The 18,179-nt window shown below is 38.0% G+C and overlaps 1 protein-coding gene and 1 long non-coding RNA gene across 2 annotated transcripts; both read left to right on the top strand.

Annotated features, from left to right (window-relative positions):
- The first annotated feature begins 6,317 nt into the window (after positions 1–6,317).
- Positions 6,318–9,069, top strand: LOC114138758 (uncharacterized). The gene is made up of 2 exons (XR_003594291.1): positions 6,318–6,536; positions 7,478–9,069. It is a non-coding gene; the product is annotated as an uncharacterized LOC114138758 (long non-coding RNA).
- Positions 9,070–12,440: 3,371 nt separating this feature from the next.
- On the top strand, positions 12,441–15,513 carry LOC114139735 (ADP/ATP translocase 2-like). Its single transcript, XM_028009828.1, has 4 exons — positions 12,441–12,581; positions 14,529–15,015; positions 15,120–15,257; positions 15,341–15,513. The coding sequence occupies exons 1-4, from the start codon at positions 12,465–12,467 to the stop codon at positions 15,496–15,498; spliced, it is 900 nt and encodes a 299-aa protein (XP_027865629.1). The 5' UTR covers positions 12,441–12,464; the 3' UTR covers positions 15,499–15,513.
- Positions 15,514–18,179: the final 2,666 nt, after the last annotated feature.

Raw genomic sequence — 18,179 nt, 5'->3', positions numbered from 1 at the left:
TAACAGATCACAATAAACCAGTCTAAGAAAAACAACATATAAAATTATGAAGTCTCTAAACAAAATTGTCCATAAAAAAAAAAGCAATGTCTAGTTGGGGCCAAAGTACCAAACTGAAGACTTATCCAGTTTTTGGTAGAAACGGAGGTCGTTTTGATAAATGTTTCAAGTTCAGTCATTTTCCTCTGGTGGCTGATGTGGGGCGATGAAGGGCAAAATCCGAGACAAAAACAAGATGATCCAGGAGGATTCCTGAAAGACAACAGGACAGGTGCAGGTTTAAGGTCAAACCCTTTAGCTCAGAATGAAATTGTAACGTTCAAAAACATACACAACCGTCACTGAAATAACAGCAAAATACCTGCAGCATTTCTTGACAAAGACTGCTCCTATGGTAGGGTCACTAAGGTTATCCATCAGCAGAGGGCAATGAGGGCCTTTTCATTGTCTTTGGGGCGATGATCCAGGAAGAATTCTGAAGGACAACAGGACAGGTGCAGGTTTAAAGTTAAACCATTTAACAACTCAGAATGAAATTGCAACTATTCAAAAACATCCGGAACATCACTGAAATAACAGCAAAACACCTGCAACATTTCTTGAGAAAGACTGCTGCTGATGGTAGGGTCACTAAAGTCATCCATCAGTCAGAGCGATGAGGGTCTTTTCCATTGTCATTGGGGTGATGACCCAGGAGGATTTCTGAAGGACAACAGGACAGGAGGACAATAGGATGGGTGCAGGTTTAACCCTTTAACAAATCAGAATAAAATTATCACTATTCAAAAACATACGTAACCATCACTTAAACACCAAAATACCTGCAGCATTTCCTGAGAAAGACTGCTCCTATGGTAGGGTCACTAAGGTCATCCATCAGCAGGGGAGGCGATGAGTCTTTTTTTGTCATTGTCGGGGCGATGAGGGCCTTTTCCGTTGGTCGATGGGGGCCCTATGAAGGCTGAAATCCAGGACAAAAACAAGATGATTCACGAGGATTTCTGAAGGAGGACAGGAAGACAACAGGATGGGTGCAGGTTTAAGGTCAAACCCTTTAAAAACTCTGAATAAAATCCTCACTTTACAGAAACTCAAAATACCTTTAACAGCGAAGTACCTGCAGCATTTCTTGAGGATGGAGGCCTTTTTTGTCGGTCTTTGTCAGGAGCAGTCGGGGAGTAGGTGAGTCATTTAAAGGACTTGTCGGATTTTTTGTCGTCACTGTGTTGTCATTTTTATTGTTACCTTCTTGGTAACCTTTATATGGATTCCATACACATATTTCAACAAAGAATCTAAGACTGGTTGGTTAGCTTTCTCACCTTTACCCTTCGGTAGAGTTCATTTTCACTCAAACCCCACCGAAGGGTAATCCAACCCATCAGCTGGGTTTGTTTTCACACAAACCCCACCGAAGGGTAACCCAAACCCTTTACCCGTCGGTCGAGTTCGTTTTCACTCAAACACCACCGAAGGGCTGACCCAAACCCTTAACCCGTCGGTCGAGTTCGTTTTCACTCAAACACCACCGAAGGGCTGACCCAATCCCTTTACCCGTCGGTCGAGTTCGTTTTCACTCAAACACCACCGAAGGGCTGACTAACCCTTTACCCGTCGGTCGAGTTCGTTTTCACTCAAACACCACCGAAGGGCTGACCCAATCCCTTTACCCGGCGGTCGAGTTCGTTTTCACTCAAACACCACCGAAGGGCTGACCCAAACCCTTTGCCCGTCGGTCGAGTTTGTTTTCACTCAAACACCACCGAAGGGCTGACCCAAACCTTTTACCCGTCGGTCAAGTTCGTTTTCACTCAAACACCACCGAAGGGCTGACCCAATCCCTTTACCCGTCGGTCGAGTTCGTTTTCACTCAAACACCACCGAAGGGCTGACCCAAACCCTTTGCCCGTCGGTCGAGTTTGTTTTCACTCAAACACCACCGAAGGGCTGACCCAAACCTTTTACCCGTCGGTCGAGTTTGTTTTCACTCAAACCCAACCGAAGGGTGACCCAAACCCTTTACCTGTCACTCGGGTAAAGGGTTTGGGTTTGTTAAAACCTTTGTTGTTAAAACTGACCAAAGGGTATGTTATCTCTAACCCTCTGGTTCCCATCAGTCGGGTTCATTTTCACACAAACTCGACTGAAGGGAAACCCAAGCCATTTACTCTTCAGTCTGGCTCGCTTTCACACCTTTACCCTTTTGTACCGAAGATCAGCACTCCCATCTTTCAAATGGCCTGCCGTGTTTTTCTTGCGTGGAGCATTGTACGTGGAATGGATTGACCCCTTCGATGTACTCGTTTGTTACCAATTTCCTTGAACTCATCCGATGACTTCATAACCTTGAGTAGTGGCTGCCGTTGGATTCACACTCCAGTGCATCTTGATTATTAACATTCCTTGCCCGTCTGAGGCCATCTGGTGTCTTCAGATTCTCCATCTTGACAAAAACTGTTGTTCGGCTTCCATATCTTCCCATTCCATATTCCATGTGGTGTCGACAAGGCCTTAAATTCTCAACCATGAGCTCAAAACTATTATCCAATCACCATAGACATACTGAGGATGTACATGGTGACAGTGGAGAAAAAAGACTTCCCTTTAACAGGAAGACTTTCCAAAAAGAAAAGCTTCCCTTTAACAGGAAGACACCCCTACCCAAAAAAACTGCAGTTATCAAACATTGGCTAAAAGCTAAGTAAGCTGAAGTATCAACTCATATTGAGGATTTATGTGGTGACAGTGGAGAGGAAAAACTTCCCTTTAACAGGAAGACTTTCCAAAAAATAAAACATTGGTTAAATATTAACCATAGAAATAACTCGTACTGGGGATTCCTGTGGCGACAGTGGAGAGGAAAAACTTCCCTTTAACAGGAAGATTTTCCAAATAAAAGGTTAACACTGCACCAATTATTTAAATTCATTAAAAGCAAAGTAAGCCTAAGCAATGCATCCTACTGAGGATACAAGTGATGACTGGAGAGGAAAAACTTCCCTTTAACAGGAACACTTTCCAAAGAAAGGTTAACACTGCACCAATTATTTAAATTGGTCAAAAGTTAAGCTAAGCAATAACTCATACTGGGGATCCCATCTGGTGACAGTGGAGAGAAAAGACTTCCCTTTAACAGGAAGACTTTCCAAAAGAAGGCAACACTGCACCAATTTAAATTCGTTAAGTTATACAAGTAAGGTAAGGCAATGCCTCACAATGAACATGTATGTAGTGACAATAGAAAGGAAAAAAAACTTCCCTTTAACAGGAAGACTTTCCAAAAACTAAAAAACGGTTATCAAACATTGGTTAAAATTGAAAAAAGCTTAAGCAATGCCTCATGTTGAGGATTCATATGACAGTGGAGAGGAAAAACTTCCCTTTAACAGGAAGACTTTCCAAAAAATAAAACATTGGTTAAATATTAACCATAGAAATAACTCGTACTGGGGATTCCTGTGGCGACAGTGGAGAGAAAAAACTTCCCTTTAACAGGAAGATTTTCCAAATAAAAGGTTAACACTGCACCAATTATTTAAATTCATTAAAAGCAAAGTAAGCCTAAGCAATGCGTCCTACTGAGGATACAAGTGATGACTGGAGAGGAAAAACTTCCCTTTAACAGGAAGCCTTTCCAAATAAAAGGTTAACACTGCACCAATTATTTAAATTGGTCAAAAGTTAAGCTAAGCAATAACTCATACTGGGGATCCCATCTGGTGACAGTGGAGAGAAAAGACTTCCCTTTAACAGGAAAACTTTCCAAAAGAAGGCAACACTGCACCAATTTAAATTCGTTAAGTTATACAAGTAAGGTAAGGCAATGCCTCACAATGAACATGCATGTAGTGACAATAGAAAGGAAAAAAAACTTCCCTTTAACAGGAAGACTTTCCAAAAACTAAAAAACGGTTATCAAACATTGGTTAAAATTGAAAAAAGCTTAAGCAATGCCTCATGTTGAGGATTCATATGACAGTGGAGAGGAAAAACTTCCCTTCAACAGGAAGACTTTCCAAAAAATAAAACATTGGTTAAATATTAACCATAGAAATAACTCGTACTGGGGATTCCTGTGGCGACAGTGGAGAGGAAAAACTTCCCTTTAACAGGAAGATTTTCCAAATAAAAGGTTAACACTGCACCAATTATTTAAATTCATTAAAAGCAAAGTAAGCCTAAGCAATGCGTCCTACTGAGGATACAAGTGATGACTGGAGAGGAAAAACTTCCCTTTAACAGGAAGCCTTTCCAAATAAAAGGCTAACACTGCACCAATTATTTAAATTGTTAGCAGTTAAGTAAGCTAAATCAATGCCTCATATTGAGGATGCATGTAGTGACAGTGGAGAGGATAAACTTCCCTTTAACAGGAAAAACCCTCCAGCAGAACCAGAAGTCGGCTCTGTATGAAAGGCCATCTGTCACTACCCCCGGGGGATTTGAAAGGACAGAATAAAGAGAGAGACAGAAAAAGAAAAAGAGCTGCTTTTCTATAGGAGAAAAAAAGAGTTAGTTGCAGCAGAAGCTCCTTTGGTGGCTTTATCTATGAGAAAAAGCAGTTATTTGCACCAAAAGGTCCACCAGTAGCTTACTCTAAGAGAAAAAGTGGGTTAAAAACAGACTTAAAAACATTGACGGACAGGTCCAAGTCATTCCTCTCTTCAGCTGAAAACCTGCAAGAAATGGTGGATTATAGTGTAAACATTACCTCTGACTTCTGGCCTGCAGCTCCAGGGGATCTCTCCGTTGTCAGTCATCCAGAAGAAATGAAATTGCACGAGGCCACGCGTTGTTTCGGCGCAAAAATCGGTTTTCACCGTTAAATTGTTGAACGTAAATTAAATTTGTTTGAGTTTTTAAAGTATGGGCCCTGTCTTTGAAATATTTAGATTAAATATCAAATATTAAGTAGGTACAAAAAATAAAAAAATGTATGTATGTTGAAATGTAAAACCTTATTTTCACCAAAAATATTTGATAATATTCATCAGAAAGACAAATATCTTAATGCAGCTATATTAATGTCAACATAGCCACTTTAAATTAGCACTAATAAGTAGGTATGCCATAAGTATATTAAGGCTATGCTGAATCACAACCTCTAAACTGTGTTTGCCAAATCATTGGCAGCCATCTTTCCAGTAACTTCAAATTCTAGGTATCAGATTGTACTTGCACCTAAACCTCCATAGGTCACAAGACCACAGTAACTGCTTCAAACACAAAAAAACCCCCAAAGGCAGAAGGATTTAAAACAGCGGAATCCTTCTCAGCTCATTGACTCTCAGCAGAGAATCAAACCAAGAGGCCTATAGCGTTGGCCTTCAACAGCGTTAGCATCAGCGGCGTAGCAAAACCCGCAACAGCTCCTACCCTGAGTTGTCTTCTGGACCCGCCATCGGAACAGTTCTTTGACTTAACAAACCTTTGACGGGTTGGGCGGATCCGCCAGGCACCTTGTAGCGATTCCTCAGCTTGACGGAAGCGATCCTCAGCTTGATTGAAGGGAATCCTCAGCTTGATTGAAGCGATCCTCAGCTTGATTGAAGGGAATCCTCAGCTTGATTGAAGTAAATCCATAATCGATCGACTGCTAGCTCCAGACGCCATTATTTCTCCTCAAATGTTTCAGGGACGCCACCAGCCGAACAAACCACCACCGAGAGGCCATCGTCGGTCTCCTGTTTGCTGCTCTGTTTAGACACAAAAATTGCTTCAATTATGTCATTGGGAAAAGAAACAAACAACTTACAATAAGGTTTCCCAAAAATAACTTACCGAATAACAAACGCAGCGACTTCAAACATGGCTCTCCCGCGGCCTACTCGTCGTCTCTGCGGCCTGCTCCTAAGTCAAGTACAAGGAGCCAAACTAGGCCTCGATCAACATCGAACGATTTCAGTTATATCCGTAAAAGTTTTCAGTCTTTAGGCTGGGCGTCCACCCGGATTCCTCGTCTTGGTAGATCGGGAAATGTCATTTTTAATCCGGGTTCCAAAGTTCATGAATATCAGACGCTAGTTTCGCGTGTCCGGGCGTCAGGTGCTAGCCGCGACTATTTAAAAAACACTTACGTCGAAGCTGCGTCATATTTTTATACAGCATGGCGCATGCGCCTTGCTCATTAATGACAAAAATGGCGCCGTTTGGCACGGTTGCCAGATTTGACATTTTCCAGTAAAACCCGTAAAACCTACGGAAGAGGATTAGGGCCACTGAAAAAAAAAAATTATGGCCCAGAAAAAAAAAAAATCTCTGAATTCTCATGTAAAACAAACAAAAAAAAATTTCAGTGTCCCGAAAAAGAAAAAAAAAAAAAAAAAAAATTCAGTGTCCCGAAAAAAAAAAAAAAAAAATTTCAGAAACCACAATTCTGACCGATGGGCGCCAGCAAGCAACCAGCTTCAGAACCACAGACAGACGCAAGTTGTGGCGGACAGCTGACGTTTTGGAGAAAGATGTCTGATTTAAGTCACTTTTTACGTGCCAGAGGAGTCCCCGAAGCTTCTATTGCACTAATGGAAGAACAAAAGGTGAGTAAATCAAATGATAGTTTGGTGTCTAAAGCCCAACGGTTATAGCTAGTAGTTAGCATGTTTGTTAGCTCACGCGGTTGTAGCAATAAGCTGATTTACAATGTTAAATCACACAGATGAATAAAGGATGTAACAGCTGGTAATTGCTGGAATTGTCCCGTAAATGTTTGGTGCCTTTATTTTATTGTTATGTTTGAATGAAACTAAGGTTAGCTGAATGTCAGCCACCTTCTAAATAAGATGCCCGCTGTGTTAAATTGTGTAACTTTTAGTTCAGTGGAGGACAGAAACTATAGTATAAAGTGACATAAACGTTTATATATGCAAATATTTAAAAGGAAAATGTATGACTTGCACCGATCTGCGGCTGGCTGTAGATCTGATCGTAGGATCTCTTCACCAACACCAACCAATGTGCATATCTGTGCTATTTTATCTTATGTATATCATATGTTTGTGTTACTGCGTTGGAAAAAGTTACATTATGAGAATCACAAAATCATTTTCTTGCAATGTGATGTGTCAGTTCAGGACTGAAATTACATCTCAATCCCTGAACTAAACTATCAGCACATTTATCGCACAGGTGTGGAAATGGTAGGCTTTGTTTAACTAAATCAAAGTTAATGTGATGTTTAATTTTTGTAATAAAAATGGAACTGTTAACAATATTTCCTTGTGTGTTTTGATGCATGATACTTTTGACCTTAAACGGACTGTATATTTATGAATCTGTGTTTTTATACTTACATGCTAAAAAATCCAGTCCTTACTTTTTCAGTAAAATAGAGGATTGAACATTTACTGCTGCTGTTATTGTAATTCTCCCCAAAACAGTAAATCGTTTTAAGCAGGGACCTAAGGGTTCAATCTAAAAGGTAACTTTAACGTTGATGTGCAGAGTAAATAATTGTCCTTTCTCATCTGTTTGTGTGCAGATTGACTGGGATGTCGCAGCAACGCTGGAAAATTATGGAGACGGAATTGCTGTTTTCAACTTCTGCTAAAGCAAAAAACTGTCCAAAAAAGGCCTTCTGCTAAAGACTGTTCCCTTCTTCAAGTGAAAGAAGCTAGAAAATGTCAGATTTGGATGATATCATTAGGCTTTACTTCAGACTGTCTTTAAGTAACAAAGAAATCCTTCATATTTTAGTGCACAGTCATCATACTATATTAAGTAATCGAACTCTAAAAAGAATTTGCAGAAGACTTGGGCTGTTTAGAAGAAAGAATCAGTCCGACCTTGAAGAAGTGCTGGCCTTTATCCAACAACAAATAATGACTAATGGACAAATGCAAGGTTATCGGTGGCTACATCTTCGTGCGGTTCAACATGGATTGTGGTGTCACAAGACACTGTGAGACATTTGATGAAATTGTTTGACCCAGAAGGTGTGGAACTTAGACGAGCACGATGGTTGAGAAGATGTTAGTACAATTGCAGAGGACCAAATGCACTCTGGCTACGATAAACTAAAACCTTATGGCATTGCTATCAGTGGCTGTATAGATGATTTTAGCCGACATGTTTTATGGATGGAGGCTTATCCCACGAACAATGACCCCAAATTGATTGCAAGTTACTATTTGAAAAGAGTTTCATGCGTCAACGGATGTCCAGAGAGGATACGTGCCGACAGAGGCACAGAAAACATTTGTATTGAACAAATGCAGATATTTCTGCGGCAAAACCACGCAGACAGTTTTGCAGGGGACAAAAGTTTCCTTTACGGAAGAAGTACATCCAACCAGCGCATAGAAGGCTGGTGGTCGACCCTCGGCAAACAGAGTGCACAATTTTGGATGAACTTATTTCAAACCTTTCTGGATGATGATCACTTTACAGGAGACTTTTTGGATAAAAGCCTCATCCAATTCTGCTTTCTTAATCTTATTCAGGTAGAAGTGTTTACTGGTTCACTGTAATGTTTTTGTTTTAAAAAGTATTAAAAGCAAATCTGTAAAAAGTAGTAAAAGCAAATCTGCTGGTATGTTTACTAGAAATAATAAAAGCTCTTCTTCAAAGTATTTAGCCACTGTCAGTGCGCATAAAGATAATTTAAAAAGTGTTGCTGTTTATCTCGATCATGCCATTTGATAGTTTTTGCAGTGTCTGATAGGTGCCCTCTAAACAGGACTTCCTGCACTGCATTTAATTAGACATATTGTGTGCAAGCAAACATAACATTTTCGACATCATTCTGCTAGAACATGAAAGTTTATTGCTGTCATAATTTTATTGTAGAGTTCTGATTTGACCTGACATTAGTCTTCAAGCTGTTACTGTGCTGATAAAAGTAAAACATACAGTTTTGTTGACATGTTTTCATTTCCCAATCCATAGTTTGTTTTGCTTTCACACTGTCATTTGAAGAAACAACGCTGATGCAAAGTTAATTATTGTTCTATGATAATCAGTTATGTACCAAATATCAATCCTTTTAAATGGGTATGCATTATGATTAATGAAAAATATAATTTTTTTTCAAACACAATGCTGTTCTGTTAAACTAAAGATATTGACAATGTATGGTTGAGATGTGAACAAAATGGCAGTACAGCAAGAATTACGTCATAAATTGAACACATGAAAACCAGTTCTTTGTGAAATACAAATGAACTTCATTGTTTTGTTTACCAAGAGTTTGCATAGTAGAGTTGATACCAGATATTTATGAGCAGTTGATTAATGTAAAAAAATATATATAATAAAAAAATAAATAATAATAAAAAAAGTCATGTGCAATTTTTTTCTCACTGTCTGACGTTATAAGACAAAACTTTTCCTACTTTTTAAGGTTTTATTTGCTCTTCCTTTGAGAATGATCAGACAGGAGAGCCAGTAATGAAGCTACACAGCACAGGTCATCAGTCCGGGGCTTGAACCTGTGATGTCCACATTCAGGACTGAGGCCTCCATACATGGGTTGTGCTTTTCCACCGCACCACCCCAACGTTTCTTGTTCTAAGTTAGTTAGAATTAGCAAAATTGTATTTTCTAAATTCCAAAAAACATGAGAACATTTTTAGAGCGCTTTTGTGACTTCCTTCAAATGCAACAGTTTATATATTTTTAGTAATTATCAGGGATAACTGTCTTTTAATGCATTTAGACTATAGCTTTTAGACCTGTTCAAATGGAAAATGAGCTTAATCAACATATTGAAAACCATACCAGGAAAGTATTGGGTAAAGTAGCATTTTATTAGCAAAAAGTCAGAATTGTGGTTTCTGAATTTTTTTTTTTTCTTTCTTTTTTCGGGACTGAATTTTTTTTTTTTTTTTTCGGGACTGAATTTTTTTTTTTTTTTTTTCGGGACACTGAATTTTTTTTTTTTTTTTTTTTTTTACATGAAAATACAGAGATTTTTTTTTTTTTCTGGGCCATAATTTTTTTTTTTTCAGTGGCCCTAATCCTCTTCCGTATAAAACCCGCCCAACTGTAAAGAGTTTTATTAGCAACTTCTAATAAAACTTCTGGTAATAGCACTATATATTTTATCCGTAGTCTATGCCTAATATAATTTTAGAATAATTTAGAGAAAGATTTTTCTAAGAATAAACCAGTTTTTATCTCCAATACAATTTTAGAAAAATTTAGAGAAACAGCAACATTTTATGTTTATTTTTTTAGAACTGATTCTTTTTTTCTTTTTTTTCAAAATGTACATTTTTCTAAGAACAAGCCAATTCATCTCCAATACAATTTTAGAAAAAATATATGACATGTATTTATTTATATAACTATATCACTAATATAGTTTTAGGGATAAACTTGCTTTTTCTTAGAAAAAGTTATATTTTCAAAGCTTAATCCTAAACTACTGCTCCAGTATGTCCTGACTCTTATGGAGAGTGAAAAGTGGCAAATGACAATGAGTAACTTATGTAAAAATTATTTAAAAGTGTCATTAATTTATTAAAACTCTTCATTCTTCAGAGATTCTGGAGATTCTGGGTCTTTTGATTCATCTTTAAATAATATAAATATAAGTAAATAAACAATAATATAATAAATTGTTTATTTTAAAAAGTACAGTAACGTTTTGTAAAATACAACTATCTTTAATTTTGATTCATTTCTGCAAGTATAAGTCAACAGATCTTAATTAAATGTTCGGCTTGGATTTAGTTTAAATGTAAATCATGAACTTCTTTTCATTTTGATGTTTCTGAACTAACTGAACTTTATTTTTTGGTCAGAATCAAGACCTCTGCAGAGATGATTGCCAACTTCAGCGGTGATCTCTACAGAAACAGAGACGCTCGGCCTTCAGCAAAATCACCAGTCAGGTCCAGTTTCCTGTCAGAAAATCACATTTATTATCTTTCAATCCCCTTATTAACTATGAACATTTACTTAAAAGAAAGTTGTGAAATTACAAAATAAAAACAGAATCTTCTTCCACTTTTCAAATTTCTCTGATGTATGTGTTTTTTATTAAACATCAACTTAAAATAGCAGCAAAGCTGAACAGATGATGTGCAGTGGTTGCATGCAACAGCAGTGATCAGATTGTGTATTAATATGCAAGACATTAGTTCAGTGTTGCTATACCCCTAAGAACTTCCTGTCAGCTGGACTGTTACATAATGTCAGCTGTTAGCCTGAATTATGTCACAACGTCATGGCAGCATAGCGCATCCCTTACATGGAGGGGAAAAAATCACAGCAGTTTGTAAGTCCATTCAACAATACAGAGCTAAGCAAGAAAAGAGCTTATTTATTATACTTTTATACAATCAAAAACCAAAATTAGTGTTATAATGTTGCCTAGTTTCATATTTTGTAGATTATATTTCAAGCACATATTATTTTCTTCCAACTAGACACATATTTCTTATTACACAGTCCATAAATTGTCTCTGTGTAACTGATGTCACATATTTTCTACTTTATACTAAAACAATAACTATGGTTGGGTTTAATCCTCTTCCATGTTCTGTTTTAAGACTGTTCAGGTCGCCCTCTAGCGGACATAAATAATCCCTGCACTCCTTTCAGAGCCTGTAACCTGTCATGTAGCAGAAATATGTTTTCTGCTTGGTGGTTCAAGACAAACACAAGTCTGAGATCAAATGTGAAGATATCTGAAATAAAAGCTTCTGTTCCATCAATTTTCTGCAGGTAAATGTGTAAATTTAAACATCAAAAGCCAAGTAACAAACTCATAAGTTATTTTAAAACTCTAAATTCACATTTGACCCATAAGAAGAGCTGTGGAATATAGTCATTCCCTTCGAGCTGATCTTATTTATTTTGCACACAATATTACATGTTTTTTGTTTGTTTTGTTTGTTTGTTGTTGTTTTTGGATAATAAATAAAGAAAAACAAAAAATCTGAAGAGCCTCTTTGGAGCCGAAAAAGCCGAGTCTTTTTATTGAGCCGAGTCAAAAGAGCTGGCTCTCCAGAAAGAGTCAGAAATCCCACGCTGCCGTGAGCCCCTCCCACTTCCCCGAGCTCTGACAGGTGATCAGTCCCACAGTAACCTGATGCAGAAACCTCACCTGCACACAAAAACCCCACCTGCAGGAATAAAAATGGAAAAAGATCTTAGTTTTAAATAACAACAACAATTTCTAAAACAACAACTAATAGTGAAGACTTATTTATATTGACCCACATACTTGTTGAGAATTAGCTTTCTCTGATCTACATTTTCATGTTTTTCTTGTTTATCGTCGCAAAAATTCAACGTAGGTGTGTGTGTGGGCGTGTGCACACGCCCACACACACACCAACACACACCTTTGTGGTGGATCGAAACAATAGCAAACAAATAGATATGCTAATTAGATGATGACGTTCATGTAGGGTTTCTAAGGTGCTTTCAGTCAGCCAATAGCAATTTTCCTTCCCGAGGTGTTGGCAGAGGTGTTAGTTCGCCCATTTCGGCTCCACCTGCAAACCTCACGGAAAGGCATGAAGATGGCGAATGAAGTTTTCTCCTTTGCCAAGGACTTCCTGGCCGGCGGCCTCGCCGCTGCCATCACCGAAACAGCCGTAGCCCCCATTGAGAGAGTGAAACTTCTCCTCCAGGTAGGCGTTTCTACTACCTGACGCGGTGAAATAAAAAAAAAAAGTGCATTGATGCTTCTTCAGTTGATGCTTCATGATTAATAAAACCCGTGGTCTACTATGCCATCAAGTGGACAATAAATGTAAAACTGAAATAAATAAATGTTTCTGATGCTAATACATAAATTCTAAATATATTTGTCATAAAATGACTTCAAAATGAAAAGTGGAGAGTTTGTGATGTAAATATGGTTGTGCTACTTTGCAACTGTGGTTGTGTTATTAGGAACAATATTTTACTTTTAGGGGGCTGCACAGTGGCGCAGTTGGTAGCACTGTTGCCTTGCAGCAAGAAGGTCCTGGGTTCGATTCCCGGCCGGGGTCTTTCTGCATGGAGTTTGCATGTTCTCCCTGTGCATGCGTGGGTTCTCTCCGGGTACTCCGGCTTCCTCCCACAGTCCAAAAACATGACTGTCAGGTCAATTGGTTTCTCTAAATTCTCCCTAGTTGTGAGTGTGTGTGTGCATGGTTGTTTGTCCTGTATGTCTCTGTGTTGCCCTGCGACAGACTGGCGACCTGTCCAGGGTGAACCCCGCCTCTCGCCCGGAACGTAGCTGGAGATAGGCACCAGCAACCCTCCCGACCCCATTAGGGACAAGGGTGAACAGAAAATGGATGGATGGATGGATTTTACTTTTATTTAAAAATAGTAACATTTCTGCTGTGCATTCATTTCTTTTCTGAGATATTGCCTGTTTCAGGCAGATAAAGTGGAGTACAGACAGAAAAGGAACAGCAAGTTTATATTTCCTGATGGAAGAAACTGGTGTTCAATTAAACATATAACCAATTACAAAAGAAATACAGTTAGTTACCAGGTATTAATAAAACTGTACTATAAGACTGTATGTTTGTTTGATGACTTATTATTTCATTTAAAAAGGAACATGTATGTGTAAAACATGATTTGTAAACTGTAAAAAATTTATTTTGTGCAAATGTTCAATGATGAAGATACCAAACAATTTACACACGCACAATTAAAAATTATAAACTCTCAAATTTGACACATACACAATCTGTTAATTACGTGTGCATTTGGACACTCATTTACACAAACAGATCAGATTACAATTACTCAGTGTTCATTTCACTCTTCCGAGAAAACTTAGAGACTGGTGCGTTTAAATGCTGCTGAAAAGTTGGGTATTTTAATTCTCCTTTGGGGTCTAGCGTTGTATTTTTCCCTCTACTTTTACCGAAGTTGTAAACATGTTTTTCTAAGGAAAAATAGAGTATCTCAACAACACTTAGTTATACCACATGGAGCGCGGTTACTGTCTTCTTGTCTCGGATTGAGTGCCCTAAGCTAACACATACATACATGGTTATATATTTGCAATTTTAAAGTATTTAAATGCAAATTTATGTCTATGTGGTTTAAAACGGGGAGATACTCTTTTTTTAGATAGAAAAAAGTCTAAGCCACTTTGGCTCAAGTATAGAGAGAAATAACGACTCCGGAGAAAGTTCAAATGACCAGCTTTCCAACAGCATTTAAACGCACCATGTTCGGACAGATGTCTTCCTCTTTAAAGCGTGAAATGAGTTCCCCTAACTATTTATGCAGCTGTAAGCTGATATGTGCGTAAATTATCTTTTGTTTGTGTGTACCTGGGTATTTGTGTGAAATTTGTTACATGTGGTATTTTAATGTTCGTTGTAAATTGCAATTATGAGTAAAATGTATTTTGTAATCAGTTCTTGACATTTTTGAGTGCAATTGAACACAAAACAATAGTTTACAAATCATGTTTGACAGATACAAATACCTAAAGCAGTTTACAAATCAAGTGTTACGTATGCAGAGACACTAAATTATCCTTTAAGTTGGTCCTGCACATGCATTCAAATGTGGGGGATAAAGCAGAATAATGTAAGGCATGAACGCCATTTTCTGCTTTACAGATACAACATGCCAGCAAACAGATCACAGCCGACAAGCAGTACAAAGGCATCGTGGACTGCGTTGTCCGCATCCCCAAAGAGCAGGGCTTCCTTTCCTTCTGGAGAGGCAACTTGGCCAATGTCATCAGATACTTTCCCACGCAAGCCCTCAACTTTGCTTTCAAGGACAAGTACAAGAAGATTTTCCTGGACGGCGTAGACAAGCGCACGCAGTTCTGGAGATACTTTGCAGGTAACCTGGCGTCAGGCGGCGCAGCAGGGGCTACGTCGCTCTGTTTTGTCTACCCACTCGACTTTGCCAGGACGCGTCTTGCCGCCGACGTGGGCAAAGCAGGGCAGGAACGTGAGTTCAAGGGCCTGGGTGACTGCTTGATGAAGATCTTCAAGTCTGATGGCCTCAAAGGTCTGTACCAGGGCTTCAACGTCTCAGTGCAGGGCATTATCATCTACAGAGCAGCTTACTTTGGCGTCTACGACACAGCAAAGGGTGAGACTGCAAGCTTTCAACCAACCAACCAGTTATCCAACTAACTAACCACCCAATGAGATCTTGAACTAGATTAACCTTTTGTACTGATGCATCTCTTTTAGGCATGCTCCCAGATCCTGAGAACACACACGTTGTTGTGAGCTTCATGATCGCTCAGACCACAGCCATCGCTGCTTTTGTGTCCTACCCCTTCGATACCGTTCGTCGTCGTATGATGATGCAGTCTGGACGCAAAGGAGGTAATAACTCCAACATAATACCTTTATAACTTAAAATTTCTGTTTGTGGTCATGATTGAGACCTTCTTCTATTTTCTCCTCAGCTGATATTATGTACACCGGCACCCTGGACTGCTGGAGGAAGATCGCACATGATGAAGGCAGCAAGGCCTTCTTCAAAGGAGCCTGGTCCAATGTGCTCAGAGGCATGGGCGGAGCCTTCGTGCTCGTCTTGTATGATGAGATTAAGAAAGTCATCTGAGTTGATTTTGGTCTCTTCAAAGTTCATGGGCAACATGGAAGGACTTAAAGATATGTTTGTAGGGGACCAATTCATATTTTTTGAATTTGCAGTTGTACTTGTTCTTTTAGATTTTAGTGCTGCATTTGATGCAGTCGATTATAATATTGTGTTAGAAAGGGTCGAACCTGCTGTAGGGATCAAATGAACAGCAATAGGTTGGATTAAGTCTAATTGGTGTGACACAATTTGTCCATATCTGTTTGCTTGTCTGTCTGCCAACAATCCAACCAACCAACCAGCCATCTAGCCAACAATCCAACCAACCGAAAGAAACGAACAAACGAACGACCGACCAACCACTCAGCCATCTAGCTAACAATCCAACCAACCAAACACAAAAACAATCAACCATCCAACCAAACAACCACCTAACAACTTTGTTTTCTTCTTCTATTGATGATATACTTGAGTTTTTACTGTGACAAACTGCATGTTCTTTCTTTCATTCGATAAATTTCAAAACTGGCTCAGCTCATCTGTTCATCTGAGTTTCTCTCCTAGATGAAGCTGCTAAAGGAGCTACTGCTGCCATTAACCTTTGTAATTTTCCTTAACATGGAATCTAATCCTGGATTTGTTTTCTCAAGCCCCAGTCGGTCCTTGATGTTCACACTGAGCCAGGTTCTGGTTCTGCTGGCGGTTTCTTCCTGTTAAAGAAGAGTTTTTCCTTTCTACTGTCACTAAATGCAGGTTCAGTATGAAGGTTTGGGGCAAAGTCAACGACACAATGCAATTGACTCTCCACTGTAGCTACATCATCCAGGATGATTTCCCTTAGAGAGAAAAACTTTTCCATCAATTTGAATAATGAACTGAACTTGACAGATTTTTTTGGGATAACTACAAACAACTTGAGTACTTCAAATTTCTCTGTATGTTTCATTTTGTAAAGTGCCTTGACATTATATGTGTTGTGAACTGGTGCTATATAAAATAAACTGAACTGTTATGCACTTGACTATTGGCCCATGTTTATAACTGAAGTCAGCCTAGCTGCTTTTGAACTGTAATGTTATACATAAATGGTTTCCAGGCTAGCATGCTTTGAGAGCTTATAGCTGAAGGTTGTAGTTGGGGGTGAGCCAAAATCTGCTGAGAAAGTTGATCTGCTGGCGATATTTCAAGGTGCACTTGCAGAATAGTCATTTGCCGGTCGGTATAAATGTTGGGGAGTAAAACTGGTTTTTTATTCCCTTTTTAAACTACTTCCAATGACTCGTTATTTATTTGAAGATGAATAATTAAGAAGTTTCAGTTATTAAAATTTTAAAAATCTCAGTGCAGTTAAGGTCATTGTTTCCTCAAGGCTTTCATAATAATTAGATCGTTAAATCATTATGGGTTTAATTAAAAGTTTAATTCGGACATCCTGTGTGGAGGTTTTCACTCTTCAACTCTGTAAATTACGTTTTAGCCTCATAAATTAAGGAAATTAAACTTGACAAGACTGTGATCTTGAAGGAGACGGACTCCTCTAACCAAACACACTCAGATTACATGATTTTCTCAGCTGGACTCTGGCTAATCTCTGCTCCAGTGACTCGAACTTGACCCCTGACCAGGTGAAACCTGTTGATGCATTGCTGATTATTGAAAGTGTTTCGACTTTTAACATTCGCTTGGGAGTGAAGGACAAAAACAGACTGTCCAGAATCGTCAGCATGGCCAATAAGATCATCAACGGAGAGCAAAGAATGCTGGGAGATTTGTAGCAACCAAGAATATTTGAAAGAAATCATCAATACCAAACACAATACTGTTGATTAACTATTGGACATTACTCGTGTTTTGTCTATTTTGTAATTTGTTTAAATATTTATTTTTACCATGTGAATCTGAAAGCAGATTTCAACATATGTGGAAAATAAAGATTATTATGAGACCAGGTTGGGTTGAAATTGCATTTTATATTTACTGTGAGCATTTGAAATGTAATCTGAATAATAAAAAACAAAGATAATTGTTGGGTTTAGTAGCCATTTTTCCCTAAATAAATAAAAAATAACTTATAAAAAATTATTTATAAAAATATTTACATTTGTATTAATGTAAATCAATACATTTACATTCACTTCCATTTGGGATCAATAAAGTATTTTTGAATTTGTAATTACATTTTGTATGTACTCTGGGCATTTGATAGTTAATCTGAAACATAAAAACCCCCAAAGATAATTGTTAGCAGCCTTTCCCCCCTAATGTATAAAATAATTTCTAAAAATAATTATAATTACATTTTTATTTAACTTCCATTTGGGATCAATAAAGCACTTTTGAATTTGTAAATGCATTTTGTATTTATTCTGGGCATTTGATATCTAATCAGAAACATAAAAAAATAAAGACAGTTAAGGAAATTAAACTTTGTTGAGTTTATTAGCCTTTTCCCCCTATATATACAAATAAATAATAATATTAAATACTACTACTTCTACTACTATTACAACGGCGACGACGACTACTACTACTACTACTACTACTACTACTACTAATAATAATAATAATAATAATAATTTATATAAATAATTACATTTTTATATACTTTCCCTTGGAAGTAATACAGTATTTTTGAAATTGGAATTGCATTTTTACTCTGGGCATTTCATATGCAACCTGAAATATAAAAAAGATAATTTTGA

Source organism: Xiphophorus couchianus, chromosome 23 (assembly GCF_001444195.1).
Source record: "Xiphophorus couchianus chromosome 23, X_couchianus-1.0, whole genome shotgun sequence".
Lineage (NCBI taxonomy): Eukaryota > Metazoa > Chordata > Actinopteri > Cyprinodontiformes > Poeciliidae > Xiphophorus > Xiphophorus couchianus.
The sequence above is the reverse complement of the archived record's forward strand: the minus strand, read 5'-3'. Positions and strand labels throughout refer to the sequence as shown.